Consider the following 23,505-nt stretch of genomic DNA (forward strand, 5'->3'; position numbering starts at 1 on the left):
ACTTTCTTAATACAAAAAGTAAATTGTGATTTGTTTGCATTTTTATGTTGATATTATTGATATGTTCGTTTATATAGTTCTTAAACAGTAATCAAAACATGAATGAGGCCAAGTAATGAAGTAAGAAGAGTTTCAGCATACATTTAATAGGAATGTGGAGTCATCTGCTCGGATTGCCATGACAAAGTACCACAGACAAGGTGGCTTAAATGATGGAAATCTGCTTTCAGGGTTCTGGAAGATGGAAGGCCAAGAGCAGGTTGGGGCTGGCTTCCTGAGGCCTCTCTCCTTGGCTTTCAGAGTTTTTCAGATGGCTTTTCCTCTAATTACCTCTTCTTATGAACTCACCCGGTCAGTACACACGGAACAGTGTCATATTACTTCAATCATCCTTTAAAGACCAAATTTAGTCCCATTTTAAGGCTTTCGGGTTAACATTTTATACACATAGTGAGTTTTTTGTTTGTTTGTTTGTTTTGAGGGGGAGGCACAATTCAGTCTAAAACTGATATTCTGAAACTGAGCACAGAAACCAAACTGGGAAATTTATCAAAGCAGGATTCTGATGTTTCCCAAGGAAATCTTTTGTAAGAATTCCTGGACAGGCCGGGAGTTTGGCCTAGTGGTTAAAGTGCTTGCCTAGCATGTATGAAGAACCGGGTTCGATTCCTTGGTACCACATACATAGAAAAAAGCTGGAAGTGGTGCTGAGGCTCAAGTGGTAGAGCTCTAGCCTTGAGAAAGTCCAAGGACAGTGCTCAGGCCCTGAGCTCAAGCCCAGGACTGGCAAAAAAAAAAAAAAAAGAATGTGATAATGAATAGAGAAAAATAGAGGCAACTTTCTTTCCTCTGACATGGAAAATGTCAGACACTTAAAGGAAAATAAATACAATGCTATTATTGATTTTCTGGTAAGTTCCGCTCCTTGGAAGACTACAACTTTTTATAAATATAGATGCTGGCCATATGCTTTCTTTATAATGAATCTGATAGCCATAAAACTAGAGGATTTGTAAGTATTTTATTTTTGAGAAAATTCAAGAAATGACCAAAAGTGCAGCAAATCAAAAAACTGGGACTAGTTTTAACAATCTGAAAACTTTGAATTCTACATTTGCCTGTTTTGAAATGAACTTTCAAACAAGATAGAATAAAAACATGACGGATGTACAGGACACTGCTGAAGCAGCTTACACAAGACATCTTCAGAGCAAGTTCCTTTGTCTGGTTTTCTTGAAGAGTCACAAGGTCATTTTTTTTTTTTTGCCCATCACCAACAGCCTTGTTAAAAACAGCAAGGGACCTACTGGGAAAGTCACTCTCAGGTGTTCACCCTGCCAGCTCACACCTGTCCTCAGGAACTGAGTCACAGGTACAGTGAAAGGCTGGGCTGGCAGGGCAGCCACTCCTGGCTGGGCCTCACCGCCTGCTGGATCGTGGGTCGCACTTGTCCCGGGAGCTCCGCTTCCTTGGTGGAGAGTGGCTTCGGCTGTGCTTATAGGGGTGGCTTCTGTGCTTTTTCGGGTTGGCCTCTTTCTGGTCATGGTGTTTTGCAGGTTCCTTACTGCCCTCTTTTTGTTCCTGGTCTTGCTCTTTATGGGAAGGCAATGTATTCTTGATTGTGTTAATCAGGAATCTTTTATTTGTACCAGCGAGAGGACATTTCATCCTGGAAAGAAAGGGGAGTGGGGGAAGACAAGGAAAACTACCATAAGTGAGAGCGCTGATTTCTCCCTCCCAGGCTTAGCCCCCTACCCTGTGCGGTATCCATAGCTAAGTTCCTGCGTCTGTTCAGCTTTCCTTGCATGCCACCTAGTGTAAACTCGAAGTAAAAGGAGTCAAGACAATGCCCGAGATGGACTCCACAGAACCTTGTTTGTACCCAGTCAACCATCCCTTCTTCTTGGGAATTCTGTTTCCTGCAGAAGTTCATGTGTTCAGGTATTGACCACAATGTAAACCAATGGACTCAGTTACTAACTTCTGAAAAAGAAGTGCCAGATTTGATTGTAACATTCACAATTTTTGTGGCTTGCTTTTTATTACCAAAGGATGAAAATGATTTCTTTTTTCTGAGATGTATAAAAGTGTGAATATTTTGAATAGAGTAATTAAAAGGTATACTCTAGAAATAAATAACTGTGTGAAGAATCCATAAATAGGCAATAATCTTTCTCTCTGTTTCAAAGGCACCTTACATTTCTTTTTCAGGACAATAGTTGGTGTTGGGGTATGTGTGTGTGTGTGGGGGGAATCTTCTACCCATTTTGGGGATGAATTTTTGTAGTAGATATTTAAATAACTTTATGATTCAAGTTTACCGAGTGCAACAAAGTTTTTAATTTTGGAAAATAAACTCTAATACAAATGAAAACTATACTTTTTCTCCTGCCCTTGAGCAGTTAGATATATGATATGCTAGTTCAGGAGTATTCTGAGCCCCAAATAATATCTAACTTTCTATAAAACTTTGATTTACAGTGACAGTTTAATTTCTGATTTTTCCAAGTTTATGATGGTGTAAAAGCTTTGAACTTGCCAGCCTCTACCTCCCAGGTTCCAACTGCTGGGATGAATGATTGTGAGCCATTATGATCATCAATTCGAAATTCTTTAAAACCTTATTATAAAACAAAATTTGTGTTAGATGGCTTTTCCCAAGTGTCTTGAAATGTTTAAGGTAGACCAGGTTGAGCTATATTTCTTGACAGAGTAGATGGTTGTTTTTAATGTATGATGGGTTTATTGGGATGAAATCCCACCAACTGTAAGTTGAGAGGCATCTTCATGTTAAATCCAACTCACCAGCTTTCCAACAGGAAGTGTAGTCTAGGGCTGTGTAACTGAAAGACAAGTAGTCATTGGGGTTATAGAGATGGCTCAAGAGGTAGGGTACAGCCTAGCAAACACAAGTTCAATTCTCAGTATCACTGAAAAAAAAAAAAGTTAAGAAAAAGAGAGATAGCCAAAATGGCATTGAATTTGAAACTAAGAGACTATATCTTGCTACAAATAAATAGACCATGAGTGTAAAAAGGAAGAGCAAGTATCTGAGAAAAAGCCAAGGTAACTCTCATTGCTGTGAATGGTTAATGCTTAGGCCAAAGAAAGTAGAAGGGGAATGAATTAGAACGAGAAGGAAGAACACTTTGAACCCTTAGCCCTGTAGGGCTTCTGCAAGCTTCCTAGAAACCAACTCCAGCACAACCTTAGTGTCCCTAGGTAAAGTTATTTCTGCCTCCTGGAGGTAGATTAGCACTAAGCTGATTCTGAGCACTAAGGGGGCTGGGAATAAGTACGGGATGTTTCCACTGGAGTGGGCCATCTCAGTGCTGATAATTCCTCTCTGAGTTAAACAAGGAAATGTGACTAGGACCAAGCTGGACAAAAATCTAGGACCTCAAAATAAACATTTGGTGATTCTGGGAAAATCTCATTAGACTTTGTGACCTTTAGTGCTAGAACATCTTTGAAACTGTTCACTTCCTCAGATGAGTGGAACTCTGCTGAAAGAGTGTACTGTTCACATAGAGTGGGGAGCAGCAGAGATGTGGGCTAGCTTCAAACCATGAAGCTCAGATTTCAGCCTCCTGGGTAGCTATGATTACAGATGTGAGCCATAGTACCCAGCTGTCTTCTAAGTTTAACTAACTGTAACCATAGGGAGTAAGTGCCTTAATTTTATGAAATATCTTACGTTGTGTACCTTAAGGGTGGTTATATTTTCCCTTTCCAGGCTATCTCAATTCTCTTAGGTACTACCATTCAAAACTATAATTTTCTTCTTCTTCCTCTCTTCCTCTTCCCTCCCCTCTCTCCTTTCCTTTGTCAGTTGTAGGACTTGAACTCAAGGCCTAGGCACTGTCCCAGAACTTTTTTGCTCAAGGCTAGTGTTCTACCACGTGGACCCACAGCTCCACTTCCAATAAATCTCATTTTCAATTGCTCTGTATTCTCCTCGAGGGTAGAGCTGGAGAAGTAGGTGATTGCTAGCACCCTGCTCAGTTTGAGCCTGTGCTTGTGCTCATGGTCTTCAGTTACCCCTAGAACAGTACTCTCCACTCCCGTTAAGAAATGACTTCACAGGGGCCGGGAGTTTGGCTTAGTGGTTAAAGTGCTTGCCTGGCATGCATGAAGACCCGGGTTCGATTCCTCGGTACCACATATAGAAAAAAAGCCGGAAGTGGTGCTGAGGCTCAAGTGGTAGCCTTGAGAAAGTCCAAGGACAGTGCTCAGGCCCTGAGCTCAAGCCCAGGACTGGCAAAAAAAAAAAAGAAAAAAAAGAAATGACTTCATTTTCTTCATCTGTCTTCTCAGCTCAGCTCCTTCTTACTGCCTTTTCCTCTATTTGAGATGACATGAAAACCTGGCACAAAATGAAACCACGCTCTATGTAGCCATTCCCTTAGGAGGTTTCAGGCAAAAATCTGAGGCCTGCGGGAAGAACACAGGCCACGGCTGTCAGATGTGTTTGCACTAAATCTGCCCGTCTGTACCCCAGAAGATGTGCCAGGGCGCAGACTAAGGAAGCTCCAGGGCAGGAAACTGACTTCCTGTCTGTAGCTCATCCTGGCCAGTAGACTTTCTCATCCTGACTAGTTATTTTTATTGTTGATTTATTTTTGGTTCTAAAGTCATACTAGCTCACACAAGAAGAGCCAGATTTAATGTGCTAACAGCATAAATGGATATCAAACCCTAAACATCACGAGACTGGTTAATACTACATTCGAAAGAACCCATGACACATTGCCAGTTAAGATCCAGCTTTCTATGTTAAACTTTTTTTTTTACTTTATTTTAAAAATTATTATTATGTAGCTGTACAAGGGGGTCACAATTCCATAAGTCCCGATATGAGTATGAACAATGTTTCTTGGTCAATGTCAACCCTTTATTCTCTCTTATTTTCTCCCCTCCTGCTCCTACTCTCAAGTTATGCAGCTCATTTCTTTTTTTAAGTTACTGCTGGGTACTGGTATCTCACCCCTATAATCCTAGTTATTCAGGAGGCTGAGATCTAAGGATCACAGTTCACAGCTAGCCCATGCAGGAGAGTCTGTGAGACTCTTATCTCCAGTTAATCAACTAAAAAGCCAGAAGTGGAACTGTGGTCTACGTGGTAGAATGCAAATCTTGAGCAAAATAACTCAGGGACAGTGCTTAGGCCTGGAATTTAAGGCCTAGTACTTCACCAAAACAAACAAATAAGCAACAGACTCAAACCCAAAGAACAGAAAAGATAATGGATGAATGGAATAAAATGTAATGAAGTCATCCTGATTTTAATGTTTTTATTTCTCTCTTGTTGAAGAATGGAGGTAGTACTTAACTTTCTCAGATTCAGACATATCAAATAATGGCATATGATCACTTAGCCATAGATTTAATTGCAGGACAGTACCAAGGATAATACTGTCCTAATGAAGCAATCATTACCGATGTTAGCTCAGTCTCTTGCTTCTCAATCATTTTACAGAGTCCATTCTCACTGCAGTAGTCTGACAGGAGCAGAACTGGGAGAGTCACTGCAACCTAAGCAGGACCAATTACCAGAGTAGTCAGGGAACCAATTTCAGGTGGAAAGTGTGCTCTGTCTAGGAGAAACTGCGCAGAGCCACATTCCAAGCCAACAAAGGATAGCTAGCCACTCAGGGGCACAGGGCAGTCACACATGTGGACAGGGGTAGAGAACTCATCAACACGCTGACTTTGAGATGTGTAAAGTATAATAAGCACTGGGAAAATTGACTCATAGACATTGTTTTTATGGTAGGAAACATATGTTTGGGCCACAAAAGCAAGGTTCCATGCTGTACTACATCATTCTCTTATTTATAATTATGACCAAATCCATCCCCCAAACATTCCACCCTGTATCCATTCATTCTTTGCACTATTGGGATGCAAGCCTAAAACAAAATCCTGTAGAAGGCTAAGGCAGAGGCACAGTTCTTCATAAACCTGGGTAATACTTTTTATCTTGATGCTATGGCTGATTACAATTCATTTTGTTGTTTAATATCACCACAACTACCATGGAGCTATAGTTTCAACATGACAATCCAATGTTTTTGCATGGGGCCACTGGAGCAATGTGTTCATAGTGTTATTTGTAAGTGCCATTACTAAACTGTTAACACTTATTCTACACAACAGTGTAGAATAGTGGGTGCTGCATGTCCTCAACACTGTATGTTGCAATGTAATGCAAAATAGTTAACATATGTACGTATATGGAGAATATATATACATATATACATATATCATCAATTATATGTAAAAACACTTCACTGAAAAAAAATCCATTTATCTTTCATATACTTTATACTAGGCCCTATAGCAGAGACAAATCCCAGGACCAGGCTATCAGTAGGTACATCACTTTAGAAGACTAAAGACAAGGACAAAGTAGCGAAAGGTAAAGTTTAGAAGCAAGCATATGAAGTTGGCTTGCTGGGATAGATAGTAAGGCTCTAGTCTTTGGCCTCTGGTTCCCTTAGTAACAAAGGTTATTTACATGGATTATGTGATCTGAGTAACATTCAGGGATCTTTAATTTACTCGATAGGAGAGTAATGTGGGAAGGATGCTTGGGCAGAAAGCACCAGCATTCCATTGGGTTATCTGACAATAATATAAAGAAAAGAGGTGGTGTGGTAAAACACTAAGTTAGAGACAGCCAAACCAGCACATCAGCAGATCACTAGCTGGGAGTCTCAGGAAACTTCTTTGGGGTCTTAGTTCTCTGTGTATACAGTAAAGGCTTTGGAAATCCATGGCCCTTAAATACTCAAGGGGCCTCATTCATGAACTATCTATCTGCGTCATATACTCTTCTGCTTTCCTCATTGCTTTTTTTTGAAGACTGTTTTAATAATAAGTACTTATTACATGGAGGTTCATGAAATTCCTGTTGTGCTAAGGAAATACCATGATATACAGCATATCTATAGTTTTATTGTTAAATATTTATTCTTGTAAATTCTGCACTATGACTTTCAGTCTGCCTTGCAGTGTGACAAAATGATCCTAGGGTTAAAGCCTTCTAAATGAAGTTTGAACACATTATCACATGATGTAATAAACTTCCAGCCACTGTTCCAGTTTTCCACATTTTTCCAGTTCATAGGAAAACCAACTTTTAAGCTTTCAAACTCATAGCTGAGGCTTTTTTTTTTTTTTTTGCCAGTCCTGAGCACTGTCCTTGGACTTTCTCAAAGCTAGAACTCTAGCACTTGAGCCACAGCACCACTTTAGGCTTTTTTCTATGTATGTGGTACAGAGGAATCGAACCCAGGTCTTCGTGTGTGCAAGGCAAGCACTCTACCACTAGGCCAAACTCCCGGCCCTGCTCAGTGCTTTTAACACAGTGTGACAGGCTGTGTTGGGACTGCCTCATTTGTATTATGCCCCAGTGGATTAAAAACCTGAAAGTCAGGAGCTTGAACCTTCCTGACAGCTGCTTTGCCTGGCCTCTTCATATATCTTCTAGTTACAGTGAATATTTCAATGAATTGAAAAAAAAACTGAAATATTATTGGGTATTTAGTTATCAAAACTTGAGGGCTGGAGCGTGATTCAATCAGTAGAGCCTCTGCTTAGCAAGTACAAGGCCCTAGGTTCAAACTCCAGACACACACACACACACACACACACACACACACACACACACACACACACACACACGGCAGGGTGAGGATATAGGTGAGCATTATGTGCAAGGTCCCAGGTTCCATTCTCAGAATCAAAAAAAAGGTCAGTGACATACAATGGGAAAATAATGGATGCAATTTTTTCCTTATCACTAGACTGACCTTAAACCCGAAACAGAAAAGCACCCTCCAAAAAATGTTATTTTTCCTTAAAACAATTATATTAAGAAAATTAAAGGCTCATTTTCTCTCAATTGAATCTGAAGACTTTTGGTGCCAATATAAATCCTTGCTAAATAAGAGGCTGTGTTTCATAGGCACCACACTAAACATTTATAGTGGGCTGGAGAAAAGCTCAAATGGGTGTGAGAAGAATAAAAATGGTTTTGTAGACAATGAAGCTGGGCAAAATTCTGAAATTTGTGCATATCAATTCCTTTTTGCTAACTAAATGGACGTCACATGAGCCAATATATCAGCTTTTCCAAGGTCTCTGTCAACAAGAGACTAAATAGATTTTTTTGTTGTTGGTCCTTGAACTCATGGGCTGATGCTGAGCTTTTCCCCTCAAGGCTAGCTCTCTACCAATTTGAACCACAGCATCACTTCCAGTTTTCTGGTGGTTTGTTGGAGAAAGGAGTCTCACATACTTTCCTGCCCAGGCTGGCTTTGAACTGGGATCCTCAGATGGCAGCCTTCTGAGTAGCTAGGTTTATAGGCGTGAGCCACTAGCACCTGGCCCTCTTCTAGATCTTTATTATGGAATATCTAATGAAACAATCTCAATCATAAGACCTCTCTTTAAAATTAGGAATTGTATTTCGGAAAATAGACCATGGCCCACTAGAAAGCAATGGATTGCCTGTTCCTTTAAGATCTGTCCAGGGAGATCCAATCCATAGGATGTGTGCCTGGATATCTGGCCAGGCTTTCAGTGTAGAGTCAAGGTTTAGGATTACTGTGGTTTCTGCACAGCATGTTGATACTGTTCCTTTCAATCAATAAGGATTAGTGAAGTGTTTTACAAATGTGCATGCACTTTCAAACCACCTGTGTATCTCCCCAGAATTTCGAAACCCAGGTAGATCATACCATGGTGGGATATACAGACATCAATAGTCTTTGAAGCTCTACCGGTGATTCAAATGGGCATATATATCTGTCCAAGTATGCAAATCTGTGTGTGCATGTGTGCACACAGACACAGGCACAGAGAGAATAAATGCTCTCCTAAGATCAGCAGAGTGTAGGGAAGATTCTCTTTGTCTCAGAACCAATGAGAAGAAAATAGAGGCAAGCTGGGTTGAGATTTCCCTTTATAAGCTGTATATGGGGTGTTGTCGAGGAAAACAATCAGGTGCCCTTGGAATTACCAGGTGCCCAAAGAAGCATGCCTCCAGAGCATCACAAACAAAAGGAGCCATGCAAGGTGGCTCACTCCTGTAATCCTAGCTGCTTGGAAGGCTATCTGAGGATTGTGGTTTCTGCTTGGGCAGGAAAATCTGCGAGACTCTTATCTCCAACTGACCACCAAAAAAGTCAGAAATGAAGCTGTGGCTCAAGTGGTAGAATACTAGCACTAGGCTTGAGCATAAAAGTTCAGGGACAGCATCCAGACCCTGAGTTCAGCCTCAAGAGTAGCACAAGCAAATGCATGCACACACATGGGCACAAAAACATACAGACACAAATGTAAAAATGAAAAAAAAACCAAGTAAATGCAAAGTAAACCCCCAATCAAAAACCCCAACTAACCCCTAAAAGGATGCAGATAGTTTCCTTTTTTATTTCTAATGAGATAAACTATGTGTGCCCTTGCTTATTGTTTAAGAAATTAATTCCCAAACTTGGCTCACGAGATCCTTCTGCGGGAGCTTTAAAAAAATCTAGGAGCCATCTCTGATCTCTTTATCAGAATTTCCCAGCGTGAAGTAGTGGGGAGACTTGGATTTTAAAAACCCTCTGCAGAGAGTTTTGTTTTGCTTTTCTCTCATTTAAACATCTGCATTAAGTTATACATAGAATATACTTGCAAAACAAGTAGAGGATTGCAATGGGCTGTTCCCACCTTCTTCTTTCCTTTTCTCTTGCCCTCATGAGCAATTACTACTGTTCAGAGCATCTTCTCTCGGCTGTTCCAGTATTTATTACATTTCACATCTTCTTCCAGCCTGGCCAATGGAGGACTCTATACATTAATCTGCAGCTCAGTTCTCACATACTAGGCATTTTCCCACAAGAACTCACATAATATTAGCCAATTCTTTTCAGTTGTTGTATAGGATTCCACAGTAGATTGCACCATAATTTTTTGGCATACAGACTGTCCATAATATGTGCATACAGACCATTTCCATTTAATTTTTGAGTGTTTTGAGATTGGGTTTTGCTACAGAACATTGCCTCAAACTTTTGATCTGTCTGCCTCAGCCTCCTGATTGCTGGATTTATAGGTATGTTGGATTTTTTAGGTATTTATAGGCAACATGTCCAGCCTGTTTCCAGGATTTTGCTCTCATTGATGTGCTACAATAATATTGTACTGATGTCTATACACATTTCTTTCTGTTTTTGGTACTGAGGATTGAAACCTATGCTGGACTAGTATTTGTTCACTGGGCTACACCCTAGCCCTACCCTGTATACATTTATGTAGTGTCTCTGTTAAGAGAGATTACTGAGAGAGATCCAACAGGGCAGAAGGAAGGGCACAGATAATAACTGTGACTCAAAGCCCTACACATCACCAGAGAAAACCACTACCTGTAGTCAACAGTGCCATTAGCCACAAGCCCTCACTAAGATTACAGGCATGAGCCACCGTGCTTGGCCCTTCATTAGATTTTAAAGTCTAAGAAATCTTTCTACTTTGCTTACAGATATTTCTAAATGATAATATAACCTAGAATTACTAAAGTGCTGCATACATTTATTAGTTATCTAGTCACTGGTCATCCTCTATATTGTTATAAAAAGGTTGTGTGTATAAGTGTAAAACATACGTATGTAAACATCCATATTAATGTGCATGCATGTATGGTTTCCTTTTTATAAGCTGATTTATTGAGGCTATTAATTAGTTCCTTGTTGGATATTATGATAAACAATTACAACGATTTTATTGATAGTCTTTTAACAAGCTAGCTTTTTACATGGCATCTCTTGCTATGTAGAAGTTTACAGTGATGGGGCCGGGAGTTTGGCCTAGTGGTAGAGTGCTTGCTTAGCATGCACGAAGACCCGGGTTCGATTCCTTGGTACCACATACTTAGAAAAAGCCGGACATGGTGCTGAGGCTCAAGTGGTAGAGCTCTAGCCTTGAGAAAAATCCAAGGACAGTGCTCAGCCCCTGAGCTTAAGTCCAGGACTGGCAAAAAAAAAAAAAAAAAAAAAAAAAAAAGAAGTTTACAGTGACGTCTTACCAGTTTTTGCTTTCAAATTTTTAATCTGTATGCTTGGTCTTAAGTTCCTGCCCCACCCTGGCCAAAGAACCATACTATTCTTTTTTCCTAAAAAAAAAAAAAAACCTACTTTGTTTTTAATCTTTTTTTTAATCTTTCTGGAATTAACTTTTACTATAGTTAATTGAAGGTAGCACTCCATACTGAATAATCCATTCATACGAATGGCCATATTTTACTACACCTTAACCTGCTCTAAAAGCATGGGTCATTGATCTCTCTATAAATTTAAAGACTGTTATATCAAAGTGTATAATATTCCAAGCTCATTTCCCTTCCTGTATGTTTTAGCTCCCCACAAAATGTACTGTTATAATTGATCTAGTGGTCACCATCTTATATAAGAGAAATTTGACATTAAGTCTTCTTAATTTGAGGCATTCAGATGTATAAAAACCTCACATTCTTACCTATGTAACATTCTTGTCCAAAATGCTTAACCTGAATCTAATTATGAAAACATAAGCAAGCAAATCCACAATGTGGGACATTTTTTGAGTGGATCTAATTCAGTTCGTAAAGCCCTCCAAACAAACAAACAAACAAACAAATATACAAAAAAACCCAGAGAAATCAACTACCTTTAAAAGACATTTTTGTGATATTAGATGATGATATGAAATGAATGTGAGTTTTCTTGGTTGGAGTTATATAGTAGGATGCCTTTGGAATCTGTGTGCTGAAATACATGGAATTGAAATCTAAATGTGTCTATAATTATTTTTCTAATGGTTTAACAAAACCAGTATGTATTACATATTTGAACAGATTATGCATATAACAGAAATATATATGTATGTATATACAATTTCCTCTTGTCCCATCACATTTTCTAATTGGCTACTGAGTATTGGCATGTTTATCTTGTGAACCATTATGGGCAGGCATTCTATCTTTAACAGAAGACTCCTGTCTCTTCCTTTCCAAATCAATGCTTTGTTATTTTTCTTGTTTTGTTTTATTTGCTTCTTAGAACCTCTTTAAAGCAGTTCTCAAAGTATATTCTGTTGACCCCGTTTCTGCCATATTGCAGTAAGGCATCTACAAGTATTTTCAAAGTTATTTTCATCATTTTTTATGTTATTCACTTTCCCCATACAAGGCTGGCATTTGCACTGATCATACAAAAATGACACAACTGCAGCAAGAAGACAGTGACATCAAACTATATCAGCAGTCACTGTGTTCTTCACTACCATGCACTTACAAGTATGAAGTCCTTCAAAAAACAGTAAAATTTTTGCCCTTCAAGTTTTTGTCTTTGTAATGATTATGTGTAGAAATGGGAAGAACACATAAACACACTTCTACTACTTATGAAGCACGATGGTTGCTTCAGGGAAAGTACTTGTGCAACTGGGCTGCAAGATGAACTGGTTTGTTATTCAGACATGGATTAATTCTCATTCACTTCAAGCACACAATGCCCACTGCTCACTGCCAATATAAAACCAGTGCCTTGTAATGAATAAAAGAATTTTAAGTATTATCTTTAAGCAGTACAAATGAGTTTCAATTCAACTTATCGGTTTGTGAGTACAATGCATCTGTATCAAATGGAAGAATACTAAAATTTTGGAAAAATGTGAACCAAACAGCTTAATAAAATTTCAGACTTCTCTGATGAGATCAGAGATGATATTTAGAAATATGTCTTTAAAATATTATATAATGGCTGGGTGAGGTGGCTTAAGCCTGTAATCCTAGCTACTCAGGAGGCTGAGATCTGAGGATAAAGGTTCAAAGCCAGCCTGGGCACAAAAGGACCTGAGGTTCTTATGTCCAATTAACCTCCAGAGAATGGAAATGGGGCTTAGCTCCAGGGTAGGGTGGTAGCCTTGAGCTGAAGAGCTCAGGGACAATGCCCAGGCCCAGAGTTCAAGCCCTACTCCCCCACCCCCCCCCACAAGAATCTATCATTACATTAAATTCCTTGCAAATTTTGGAGTATAACATCAAAAAGGGAATATTTACAATTTTTTGAAAAGGTTATTGAATATTTCTTTCTTTTCTAAGTATAATTATGTGGGCTTCAATTCATGACTTAGTTCTATGCTGATTATTCCACAAGAAGTATCAGACTGGACTTCTGTCAGCATGTTGGAAGGCCTTGCCTTACACCAAAACCCAAACTACTCTGTCAGAACAAAATTTTTTTTTTAATTGTCGGGGTAATGTATAGAGAGAGGGGTTACAGTTACATTTGCCAAGTAGTAGGTGCATTACTTCTCACACGTTGATATCCCTTCTCATGTTTTCATCCCCATATCTCTCCTCCTACCCCCTCCCAATCATCTTGTTTTCCCCCTTCCCTCTCCTATTTCAAATAAACAAATAAACATATATACAATATGCCAAGTAACGAAGTCAAATACAGTAACATCATGAGATTAACCAAAGGGAAAAAAAGAGAAGAGAAATAACATAGTACATTAAGAATAACAATCACACAAGATGAACAAATTTTTACTAACATGATTCACATTAGTATAGATTTCTTATTTCCGTAAAGGATGGGGAGGAAAGAAGAGTAAATTCAGTTCACATTTCTAATGTTTGCCAACTGCTATATACCAGAAACTATGCAGGATATTTTCATGTACATTATCCCACTCAGTTTTCACAAGCATCCTAACTATCCTCTCAGGAAGTAGGTGTCTACTAAACCTAAGATTACATATATCACAAGCTGACTGACTCATTTATACTATGATATTTAATGTCCTTATATAATTTAATCCATAAATACCTAGAATGACTCTTTGTGTGTGTGTGTGTGAAATCTCACTAAATGGTTAAGGTTTTGATCTGAAACTTGCTATGTAATTCATGTTGGTCTTCAGTTTGGGATCCTTTTGCCTCACCATCCTGAATATTGGGATTACAGGTGTATACTACTATACTGGCTTTTAGAATAAATTTCTAAAATATTATAGGTTTAAAAATCAGAATGGCAATGCTATTGTCACACTAAAAATAAAAACATTCCTTAGTATCCAACAAATATCTCAATTGTTTCATGTCTTTTTAGAGTTAGATAAAAATCACAACAATATATACATTTTGTTTAACACACCTCAAATCCATCATTTCAAGAAATCCTTGTAATTTGCTTATTAAAGACTGGGTTCTCTGGTAGAATTCTCTACAGTTTGTGATTATGTTTCTAACCGCAGCCTATGGTATCATTTAGAATGTTTTTCTGCTCTATACAGTAGTTTTAACTACTGACTTGATCAGATTGAGTTTCAGCTTTTGAAAGGATGTTTCATGTGATACAGCTCTATATCTTTCCCCATTGAATGGAAAGACAAGCGTGTCAGTTTGCTCTTTTTATTTAAGACCTCACAATTGCTCAGCTTGCTTACTGGGCTGGTGCTCTATCACTTGAATCATTACTACAGCCCAGCTTTATGCTGGTTATTTTGGAGAAGGTTGTCTTGTTAACATTTCTGGCCCTGCTGACCTTGAACTATAATCCTCTGGATTTCAGCCTCCTGAGTAGCTAGAATTACAGGTATGAGCCACCAGCACCTATCATTATTGTATTTTTGTGGTGTGAAGATGATTCATCAATGTAGTCAGATGTTAGTCTAACCTACTTAGCAGAATTCACCAACTTTCGCCTGACAGACTTAGGCATTGATGATCTTACATATATCCAATCTGTCATTAAAGTTTTGTAAAACAATACTCCTTGTTTTCATTCTTTTTCTGTCTTTCTCTCTTTCCCATCCCCTTCCTTCTTCCCTCTTCCGCCAAAACTGTCTTTCCTCTTTGCTGGAGATCAGAACACAAGGCTTGGTGCATACAACACATATTTGGCCATGGAGCTATATCCCTTCCTTCTTTTATTTTTGAGGGGGTTTCTGGCTACATAGCCCAGAATTCAGTCTTCCTGCTCCATTCTGTCAAGTGTTGAGATTACAAGAAAATGCCACCATGTCCAACGCTCCTTTTAAAAATGTTTTACAATGGTATACTTTATATAAAATAGAATTTATTGTTTCAAGTGGACAGTTTTATGGATTTTGACAAATGTACGAAGTCACATAACTGTGCCACCACAACCTGCAGTAAATCCTTTTCTCCAACTTTCTGTCTCCTAGCAACCAGTGATCTGTTTTGGGTTTTAGAATGCCAAATAAGCAGAGTCATACACTGTGTCATGTTTTGTGTCTGGCTTCTTTCACTTAGCACAATGCTTTCAAGAGTCATAAATGCAGCATGTATTTCTTTTTGTTAAGCAGTTTTGGGTTTGTGGGAAGACGACTGCATTTAAAAAAAAATCTATTCATCAGTAGATTAGCACATGGGGAATTTCCAGTTTAGGGCTATTATGAATAAAACTGCCACAAACACTAAAATACAGATTTTTATACAGACCAACGCTTTCAGCTCTTTTTTGGTAATTTTTTAGAAGACTCTGTGTGTGTATTTGTAAGGAACTGCTAGCCTGTTCTCAGTGGCTGTATGACTTGACTTTTCTACTAACAATGGCTCTGTGTACTCATCTTTACTCATAGTCAACTCCTTTAAAAGAAAAATTACCACCAATTTAGCAAGTGCTGTGGTAAAGAAAATAGTGGGTTTATTTAGCATTTCCCTGATACCTAATGCACTGGACATCTTCTATAGTATTTATTGTCCAATCCTTTATTTTCCGTGAAGTAACTTTCAACCTTTCTATTCATTCTTAAGTTGGATTGTTTGCCTTATTACCATTGAGTTAACAATTCAAATGATAACAATCTTATTCTGTAATCCTTCTATATATAGTTCTTTTTTCTCCCCATGTTTGAGTCTCTGCAATGAAAGGATTATAGGATGAACAATCATGCCTAGTCAGGTGACACTTTCTTTAAAGAAGTTTTATTTCAATAATAATCTGGTAACTTGAAGGTATAATCTGTATAAGTAACAAGATAAATGCTTTTCTATTTACCAGTTGTGTGAACAGTGACGACTTGGTTTCTTAAATTCTACAGAAGGGACTGTTGTTATGACTGATTAACCTTAAGACCTTTAAAGTAGTTTAGGTGTCTCAGTGCTAGAGTTTTGGTGTTTGTTGTCTTGTAATGGGATTTGAGCTCAAGGCCTATGGCTTACTAGGCAGTGCTATATCACATTTTGCTTCTTTCCACATTTTGGTTACTTTCCAAATAGGTACTTCTTTCTTTTTGCCTCAGCTAGCCTCAGATCTCTATCATCTTTCCTACACCCTTCCTTGGAGGTAGAATGTAAGGGCCAAGCTACCAGACCCAAATGTTTTTGTTCAGATGGAAGTCTTGCTTTTTTTGTTGTTGTTGTTATTGTCATAATTTGGTATGTGATTGCATAGAGGAGTTGTTGATTGACTTTCATGCACAAACTTCCCAATCTCCACTGAGTTTTTGGGATCATGAGCCATATTATCTAGTCATACTTTTGTATATTTTGATAATCCAATTAGTCTACTTTTGACCAGTGAGAGACCTTTTAAGTTGGCTCCTAAAACTTTCTAACCTGATTATACCAGTCTCTGACAGTTTCTTTGTTTATGGGTGTGACAAGATTAATTTCTAGCGCCTCTTCTACATTTCCTGTCTATGTATTAAAGAGTTTGGCTTGCCTAAAGCAGGGCTGATCTTTGCCCTTAGCTCCAACAAGGTAATCCACACCAGCTGATAGAAATGTCTTTATTTAGGGTGGGGTTGTTCACAACTACGTCTTAGTTGAGGGCTGACTATGCCCAAGAGGCAGACCATATGATTCAGGGTGAGAACGTCAGGTTATGTGAGACTGGCCAACCTGGAAGCCAAGATCAACCATGTAAGCAATCAGTCAAACAAACAAGTATATCCAATAAAAACTCTGAACAATAACGTCCGGGGAAGCTCCTTAACAACATTTCACACATCAAACATTGATACTGGAGTACCTAAATATAATGGGCTCTGTGATACCACAGGTGTCTCTCCAAGACTCTGCTTTTTGTCTCTTAGTTTTCCTTTCCCTATAATAATCTGCAACCAACAAGTATAAAAGATTTCAGTGAACTATGAGAGTACTTGTAGTGAACTACTAAAGCTTAGAACCTTCAATCTGAACCTGTGGTTGCTTAAGAAATGAGGGTTGTCTTGGGAACTGTGAGCATTAACTTTTTCAGTTTGACTAAATTCCAAGAATGCCTTCAGATTTGCAATTGGCTATTGTTCTAAGGATCCCTGTTATATTTCAGTTTGAAATGGTATTTATACAATGCAATTACAACTGAGCAATGTGGTTATTGTTTTTAGAATTTTTCTGTGTACCAGAGCTAGGAAAAAACTTTTAATCTCTCAAATCTATCACAACTTCAATCAACATTTCCAATCCAAATTAAAAATTATAGCCAAGTTTTAGATCTTTGATTTTATATCTATATCTCTTTTACATAGGAAGTCGCAGCATTTATATTAAAATAAATATTTTATTATTTTGTCTTACATAATATTTTGAGGATATCAATAAATATTACTAACTATAAGATGGCTAAAATTTTGTAGTACTGTCTTCTATAAACATAGTCAAATTTCAGAGTACTTACTTCTCTGTGGCAAAAATATCCCTTTAATGGACGATTTAGACCTATTTGTTTCATTTTATTTGAGCTCTAAGATTAATTTTTCTCTACAAAATTAAATATGCTCAGAAATCTACCTCCTACTCTTTCCCCATTTACTCATCACTCCAATGTAGACAAAAGATCTAAAGTCAGTACATTTATTGAATAGTCTACTGAATGCTATCACTAAGGGCATGCCTGAAACAGTAAAATTAGCTCTTCAGGTTTAAATCCTTCCTTTTTGTATGTATGTATATGTGTGTATCTTTAATACATGCATACATATATATATGTATATATATGTATTAAAAGGTCTGAGGCCTTCTGATAATAGATTTGAATAACTGATTTTATTTTTCCAGTCCTGGGGCTTGAACTCAGGGCCTGGGCACTGTCCTTGGACACTTTTTGCTCAAGGCTAGCACTCTGCCACTTGAGCCACAGTACCACTTCTGGCTTTTTCTGTGTAGGTGGTACCAACAATCAAACCTGCGCATTTATGCATGCTAGGCGAGCACTCTACCACTAGGCCATTCTCCCGGTCTTGTATATATTGCTAAATTTAAACAAGTTCTACTTGAACCCGGGTCTTTATGCATGCCAGGCAATCATTGTACCACTAGGCCAAACTCCCAGCCTATTTAAGTTTTACAAAAGATTTCTCAAGAACTTACCAACCCATGGGTCCCATCGTTTCTGCTCTAGTTTTCCCACGTTTTGCTTCCTTTAACAGCTCCTCTATAGCTTTCCTGATGAAAAAATGAACAAATTAGAGAAGCAGCAACCCAATGAGTTCTGAAAATCAAATCATTCCATGCATATACTCTTGGGAAAGATAATTTCTAATATATATGATTTTCTGGGGCAAGAATTTTTTGACAGTTAATACCTTTGAATATAAAAATGAAAAAGAAAAATTTCTGGCCGGGAGTTTGGCCTAGCGGTAAAGTGCTTGTCTAGCATGCACAAAGACCTGGGTTCGATTCCTCGGTACCACATACGTAGAAAAAAAAAAAAAGCTGGAAATGGTGCTGAGGCTCACCTTGAGAAAGTCCAAGGACAGTGCTCAGGCCCTGAGCTCAAGCCCAGGACTGGCAAAAAAAGAAAAAAGAAAAATTTCATTTTAAGGGAAATAAAGCATTGAAAATGAGAAAAATATGGCAAACTAGAAAAAAACTAGTAAACTAGAAATAAGCTTTCTAAGTTATGTGTCTTTAACTCAAGAATTATTTCTTACCACATTTCTTTGAAAAATAACCAGAAGGTATGAACAGCCAAATATAAATGTGGGAATGTGTATCTATATTTAAGATGTTGAATTTCATGGTTCTTATTTGAAGAAATACCAATTAAACAATAATGACAAATGCTTCTGTCTACCAGTGATTGAGAGAAGATAATGAGTACTCACTTCTCTACTAATGGGAACTAAAGTTGACAGAAGACACCTGAAGGACAATTTGACAGCAAGATAAAAACCTTTTTTTTTCATATATTTTTATTGTAATTAATAGAAGGGTTACATTATATTCGCCAGATAGAAGGTGCAGTAATTCCCATACATTGATACCCTTTCTCATGTCTTGGTCCCTATTTCCCTCCCCCCCACCCCCACCCTTCGTCTTGTTTTCCCCCCTTCCCTATCCAATTTCAAATAACCAAATACAAATATATCCAATATATCAGATAACAAAGTGAGATACTGTAACAATATGAGATAACCAAGGGACAGCAAAAGAGATGAGAGATAACATAGTACATTAAGGACAACAATCATTCATTATATGGCTTTTGTTTCTAAATCCTAGAGGTCCTTTCATTTAGCATCATACTATATGGCCTTATGTATCTAGGTTTTGCTCTATTGCAAATCTCTGCTAGGAGAGACCAAGGTTTCTACTGATTATGACAAATGAGGGAAACCATTGAGCCTATGCTCCTTTGAGTCTGGCTTATTTCACTTAATATGATTTTTTTCTAAGTCTTTCCACTTCCTAACAAATGGGGCGATGTCATTCTTTCTGACAGCCGCATAGAATTCCATTGTGTACAAATACCACATCTTGTTGATCCACTCATCAATTAAGGGACATCTGGGTTGATTCCATATCTTTGCTATGGTAAATAGTGCTGCAATGAACATCGTTGTGCTAGTGGATTTAGTATGTCTTTGTTTCTGGACAATTGGGTAAATGCCTAGTAGTGGAATTACTGGGTCATAGGGGAGCTCTATGTTTAGTCTTTTTTTTTTTTTTTTTGCCAGTCCTGGGCTTGGGCTCAGGGCCTGAGCACTGTCCCTGGATTTTCTCAAGGCTAGGGCTCTACCACTTGAGCCACAGCACCACTTCTGGCTTTTTGGTACACATGTGGTATTGAGGGTCTTCGTGTATGTTAGGTAAGCACTCTACCACTAGGCCAAACTCCCGGCCCCTATGTTTAGTCTTTTGAGGAACTGCCATACTGTTTTCCATAGTGGTTGAACAAGTTTGCACTCCCGGTTCGATTCCTCAGTACCACATACATAGATAAAAAGCTTTAAGAGTTGTATATGTGGAAAGACTTAGAAAAAATCATATTAAGTGAAGTAAGCCAGACTCAAAGGAACTTAGGCTCAATGGTTTCCCTCATTCGTCATAATCAGTAGAAACCTTGGGCTCTACTAGCAGAGATTTGCAATAGAGCAAAATCTTGATACATAAGGACATATAATGTGAAGCTAATTAAAAGGACCTCCAGGATAGTGAAACAAAAGCCATATAATGAATGATTGTTGTCCTTAATGTACTATGTTGTCTCTCATCTCCTTTGCTGTCCCTTGTTATCTCATATTGGTATAGTATCTCACTTTGTTATCTGATATATTGAACTTATTTGTATTTGGATATTTGAAATTTGATAGAGAAGGGGGGAAAACCAAGACAGGTGGGGGGTGTGGGGGGGGAGGGAAACGGGTACCAAGACATGTGAAAGGGTATCAATGTATGTGAATTAATGCACCTTCTATCTGGCAAATATCATGTAACCCTTTTACTAATTACAATAAAAAAAATGTAATAAATAAATAAATAAAAATAAATAAATAAATAAAAATTCCATTTTATCCTAAAAAATTTAAATAAATATGAATAATTATATGTAATACATATTCATGACAAATTTAACAAAAAAGAGCAGACAATTTAAATATTAATAAGTAAGTCATAGCATATTCATATAAATGGAAAATTAGACAATCATTAAAAATGAAAACAAAAGTAGCCAGGAGCTGGTGTGTTGTGCCACTCAGCATGGGCATGAGATCTGAAGATTGCGGTTCAAAGCCTCTCGGTAGAAAAGTCTATGAGACTTTTGGCTCCTATCTCTAAGAAACCACTGAAATCCTCTCTAAAACAATAACAACAAGGAGCCAGAAGTACAGCTGTGGCTCAAGTGGTTGAGTGCTAGCAGTACCCTAGGCCCCAAATTCAAGAAGACAAAGAATTCTTAGTAAGAGAAGAAAAATCACATATAAAGCTGGTTACAAATAGGGTGCACAAATAGGGTGCACAAATAGGGTGGTTTTTTTTCTTCTTCTTCCTCTCTGAATCTTTAATGAACATGTATTATCAGTCAACTTTAAAAAAAACCTAGAAATGTTATCTGTTATAAAACTCAATTTTACATATAAAAAGATGACTACCTCTCATTTTAATATTAGTGTGATATATCATTATTAAAGTTAGGAGGTTTTGAATAAAATGGTGGAACGGAGGCTTTTTCCATGTGACTTACACAGTTAAGTATGGACCCACTAAGAAGTTTTGGCAGCAGAGAGTTTGTACCATGAAGGATGTGGAACAGGTGGCCCCATCCTTTGTGGTGAGAAATGAGCTCCATCAACTATGGTCACTGCAGAGACTGAGTGATCCAAGTTTCACTCTGTGGCCAGAAAACTGTGCAAAAGTTGTGCAAATCACAACTTAAAAGATACATATGAGGGCTGGAAACATGGCCCAGTGGTAGAGTGCTTGCCTAGCATGCATGAAGCTCTTGGTTCAATTCCTTAGGACCACATACACAGAAAAAAAAACAAAAACAAAAACCAGAAGTGGTGCTGTGACTTAAGTGGCAGAGCATTAGCCTTAAGACAGCCTAAGGACAGTGCTCAGTTCCTGAGTTCAAACCACAGGACTGGCAAAAAAGAATATATAGGGTAGAAGAAGCAGATACAAAGGTGTCTAAATCTTGGGAAAGGTATGGACATACAAGTGAAGGAGCCATGTATGTATGTATGTATGTATGTATGTATGTATGTATGTATGTATGTATTTGTTTGTTTGTTTGTTTATTGTGGGTCATGGGTCTTGAACTTGGCCTGGGCGCTACCCCTGAGCTCTTCAGCTTAAAGCTACTGCCCTACCCTTGAGCCAAGCACCACTTCCCATTTTCTAGAGTTTAATTGGAGATAAGAGTCTCAGGTCCTTTTGTGCCTGGGCTGGCTTTGAACCTTGATCTTCAGATCTCAGCTTCCTGAGTAGCTAGGATTATAGACATGAGCCACCATGCCTGGCATAGAATTCTTTAAAAAACAACAACAACAAAGGAATGGAGCTGTGGCTCAAGGGGTAGGGTGGTAGCCTTGAGCTGAAGTGCTCAGGGACAATGCCTAGGCCCAGAGTTCAAGTCCAAACACTGGGAAAAAAAATTAAAAATTTCCCAGTTTATCTTTATGAACAAAATAAATACAAATGAAAGAAAATTTCTTTAACTGAAGTATTTGCAGATACTATGGTATTTGTTTTTCTTATTCTCTGAATTATTTCAGCCTCACTCAGATTCAATGAATGAACTAAACTTTGTTTATCATCATTATTTTTTAAAATTTTTTATTGTTGGAGTAATGTATAGAGGGTTTACAGTTACATTCACCAGGTAGTAGGTACATTACACATCACACATTGATACCCCTTCTTATGTTTTTGTCCCCAGGAGCCATTTAGAATTCTAAATAAACATGACTGGAAAATAACTTCTCCACATTCCATTTCAGTTAAAATGCCAAAAATACAGAACAAAGAAGGAACATTGAAAGCTAAAAGAGAAAAATGCCAACTTACAAAGAAAAACATATCAGAATTACATCAGACCTCTTAGCAGAAACCCTAAAAGTCCGGAATGCATGGAATAATAATACATTTCAAGTTCTGAAAGTAAATAACTGCCAACCAAAATTATTATGCCCTCTCCAGATTCCTTTAAATAATGGATCAAGATCTTTCAAGATAAGCATAAACTAAAGCAATTCATGACTATAAAATCAGCAGAATATCTCAGGACAACTTTCAAAGAGGAATAAGCAGATGACACTAAGAAAAGAAACATTCAATGTAGTAAACCAGCAGTCTCTCAAGATAAGCAAAAGATAACAAAAGGGCAAACAGCATCTAAATCAATGAGAAAATAAACAACAGCAAAATTACAAGAATCAACAAATAACTGTCAACAACAACCCTAAATGCAAATGGTGACTTTAACTCTCAAAAGATACAGACTGACTGAATGGAAACTGAAAGCAATCAGGAACAACTGTATTTGTATGTGGCAATATAGACATTTAGTTAAGAGACAAAGAATGTCACTATGTACTAATAAAGGCTGAAGTTCATTAAGAACATACAATTTATTTCATACCATGAGTAGTATGGTTATAAAGGAATAGATATAGTGATTCCAATACTACATTCTTACCAATAGATACATCGTTTAGATAATTAACAAAGGCGCTTAGAGTTAAACTATATCACAGATCAAATGAACTTTACAG

The 23,505-nt window shown here is 37.9% G+C and overlaps 1 protein-coding gene across 1 annotated transcript in view; it reads right to left on the bottom strand.

Moving 5' to 3' along the window:
* Positions 1-1,002: 1,002 nt before the first annotated feature.
* The window catches only part of LOC150057139 (protein POLR1D-like), a 47,516-nt gene continuing 25,013 nt past the window's right edge, over positions 1,003-23,505 (bottom strand). The window contains exons 2-3 of the mRNA XM_090342338.1: positions 18,377-18,451; positions 1,003-1,669 (exon numbers count right to left, since the gene is read on the bottom strand). Coding sequence (XP_090198464.1) covers positions 1,420-1,669; positions 18,377-18,451 — 325 coding nt within the window. The 3' untranslated portion in view covers positions 1,003-1,419. The remainder of the gene's footprint in view (positions 1,670-18,376; positions 18,452-23,505) is intronic.

The sequence above is a fragment of the Megascapheus bottae genome, chromosome 11 (assembly GCF_031878675.1).
Source record: "Megascapheus bottae isolate mThoBot1 chromosome 11, mThoBot2.hap1, whole genome shotgun sequence".
Taxonomy (NCBI): domain Eukaryota; kingdom Metazoa; phylum Chordata; class Mammalia; order Rodentia; family Geomyidae; genus Megascapheus; species Megascapheus bottae.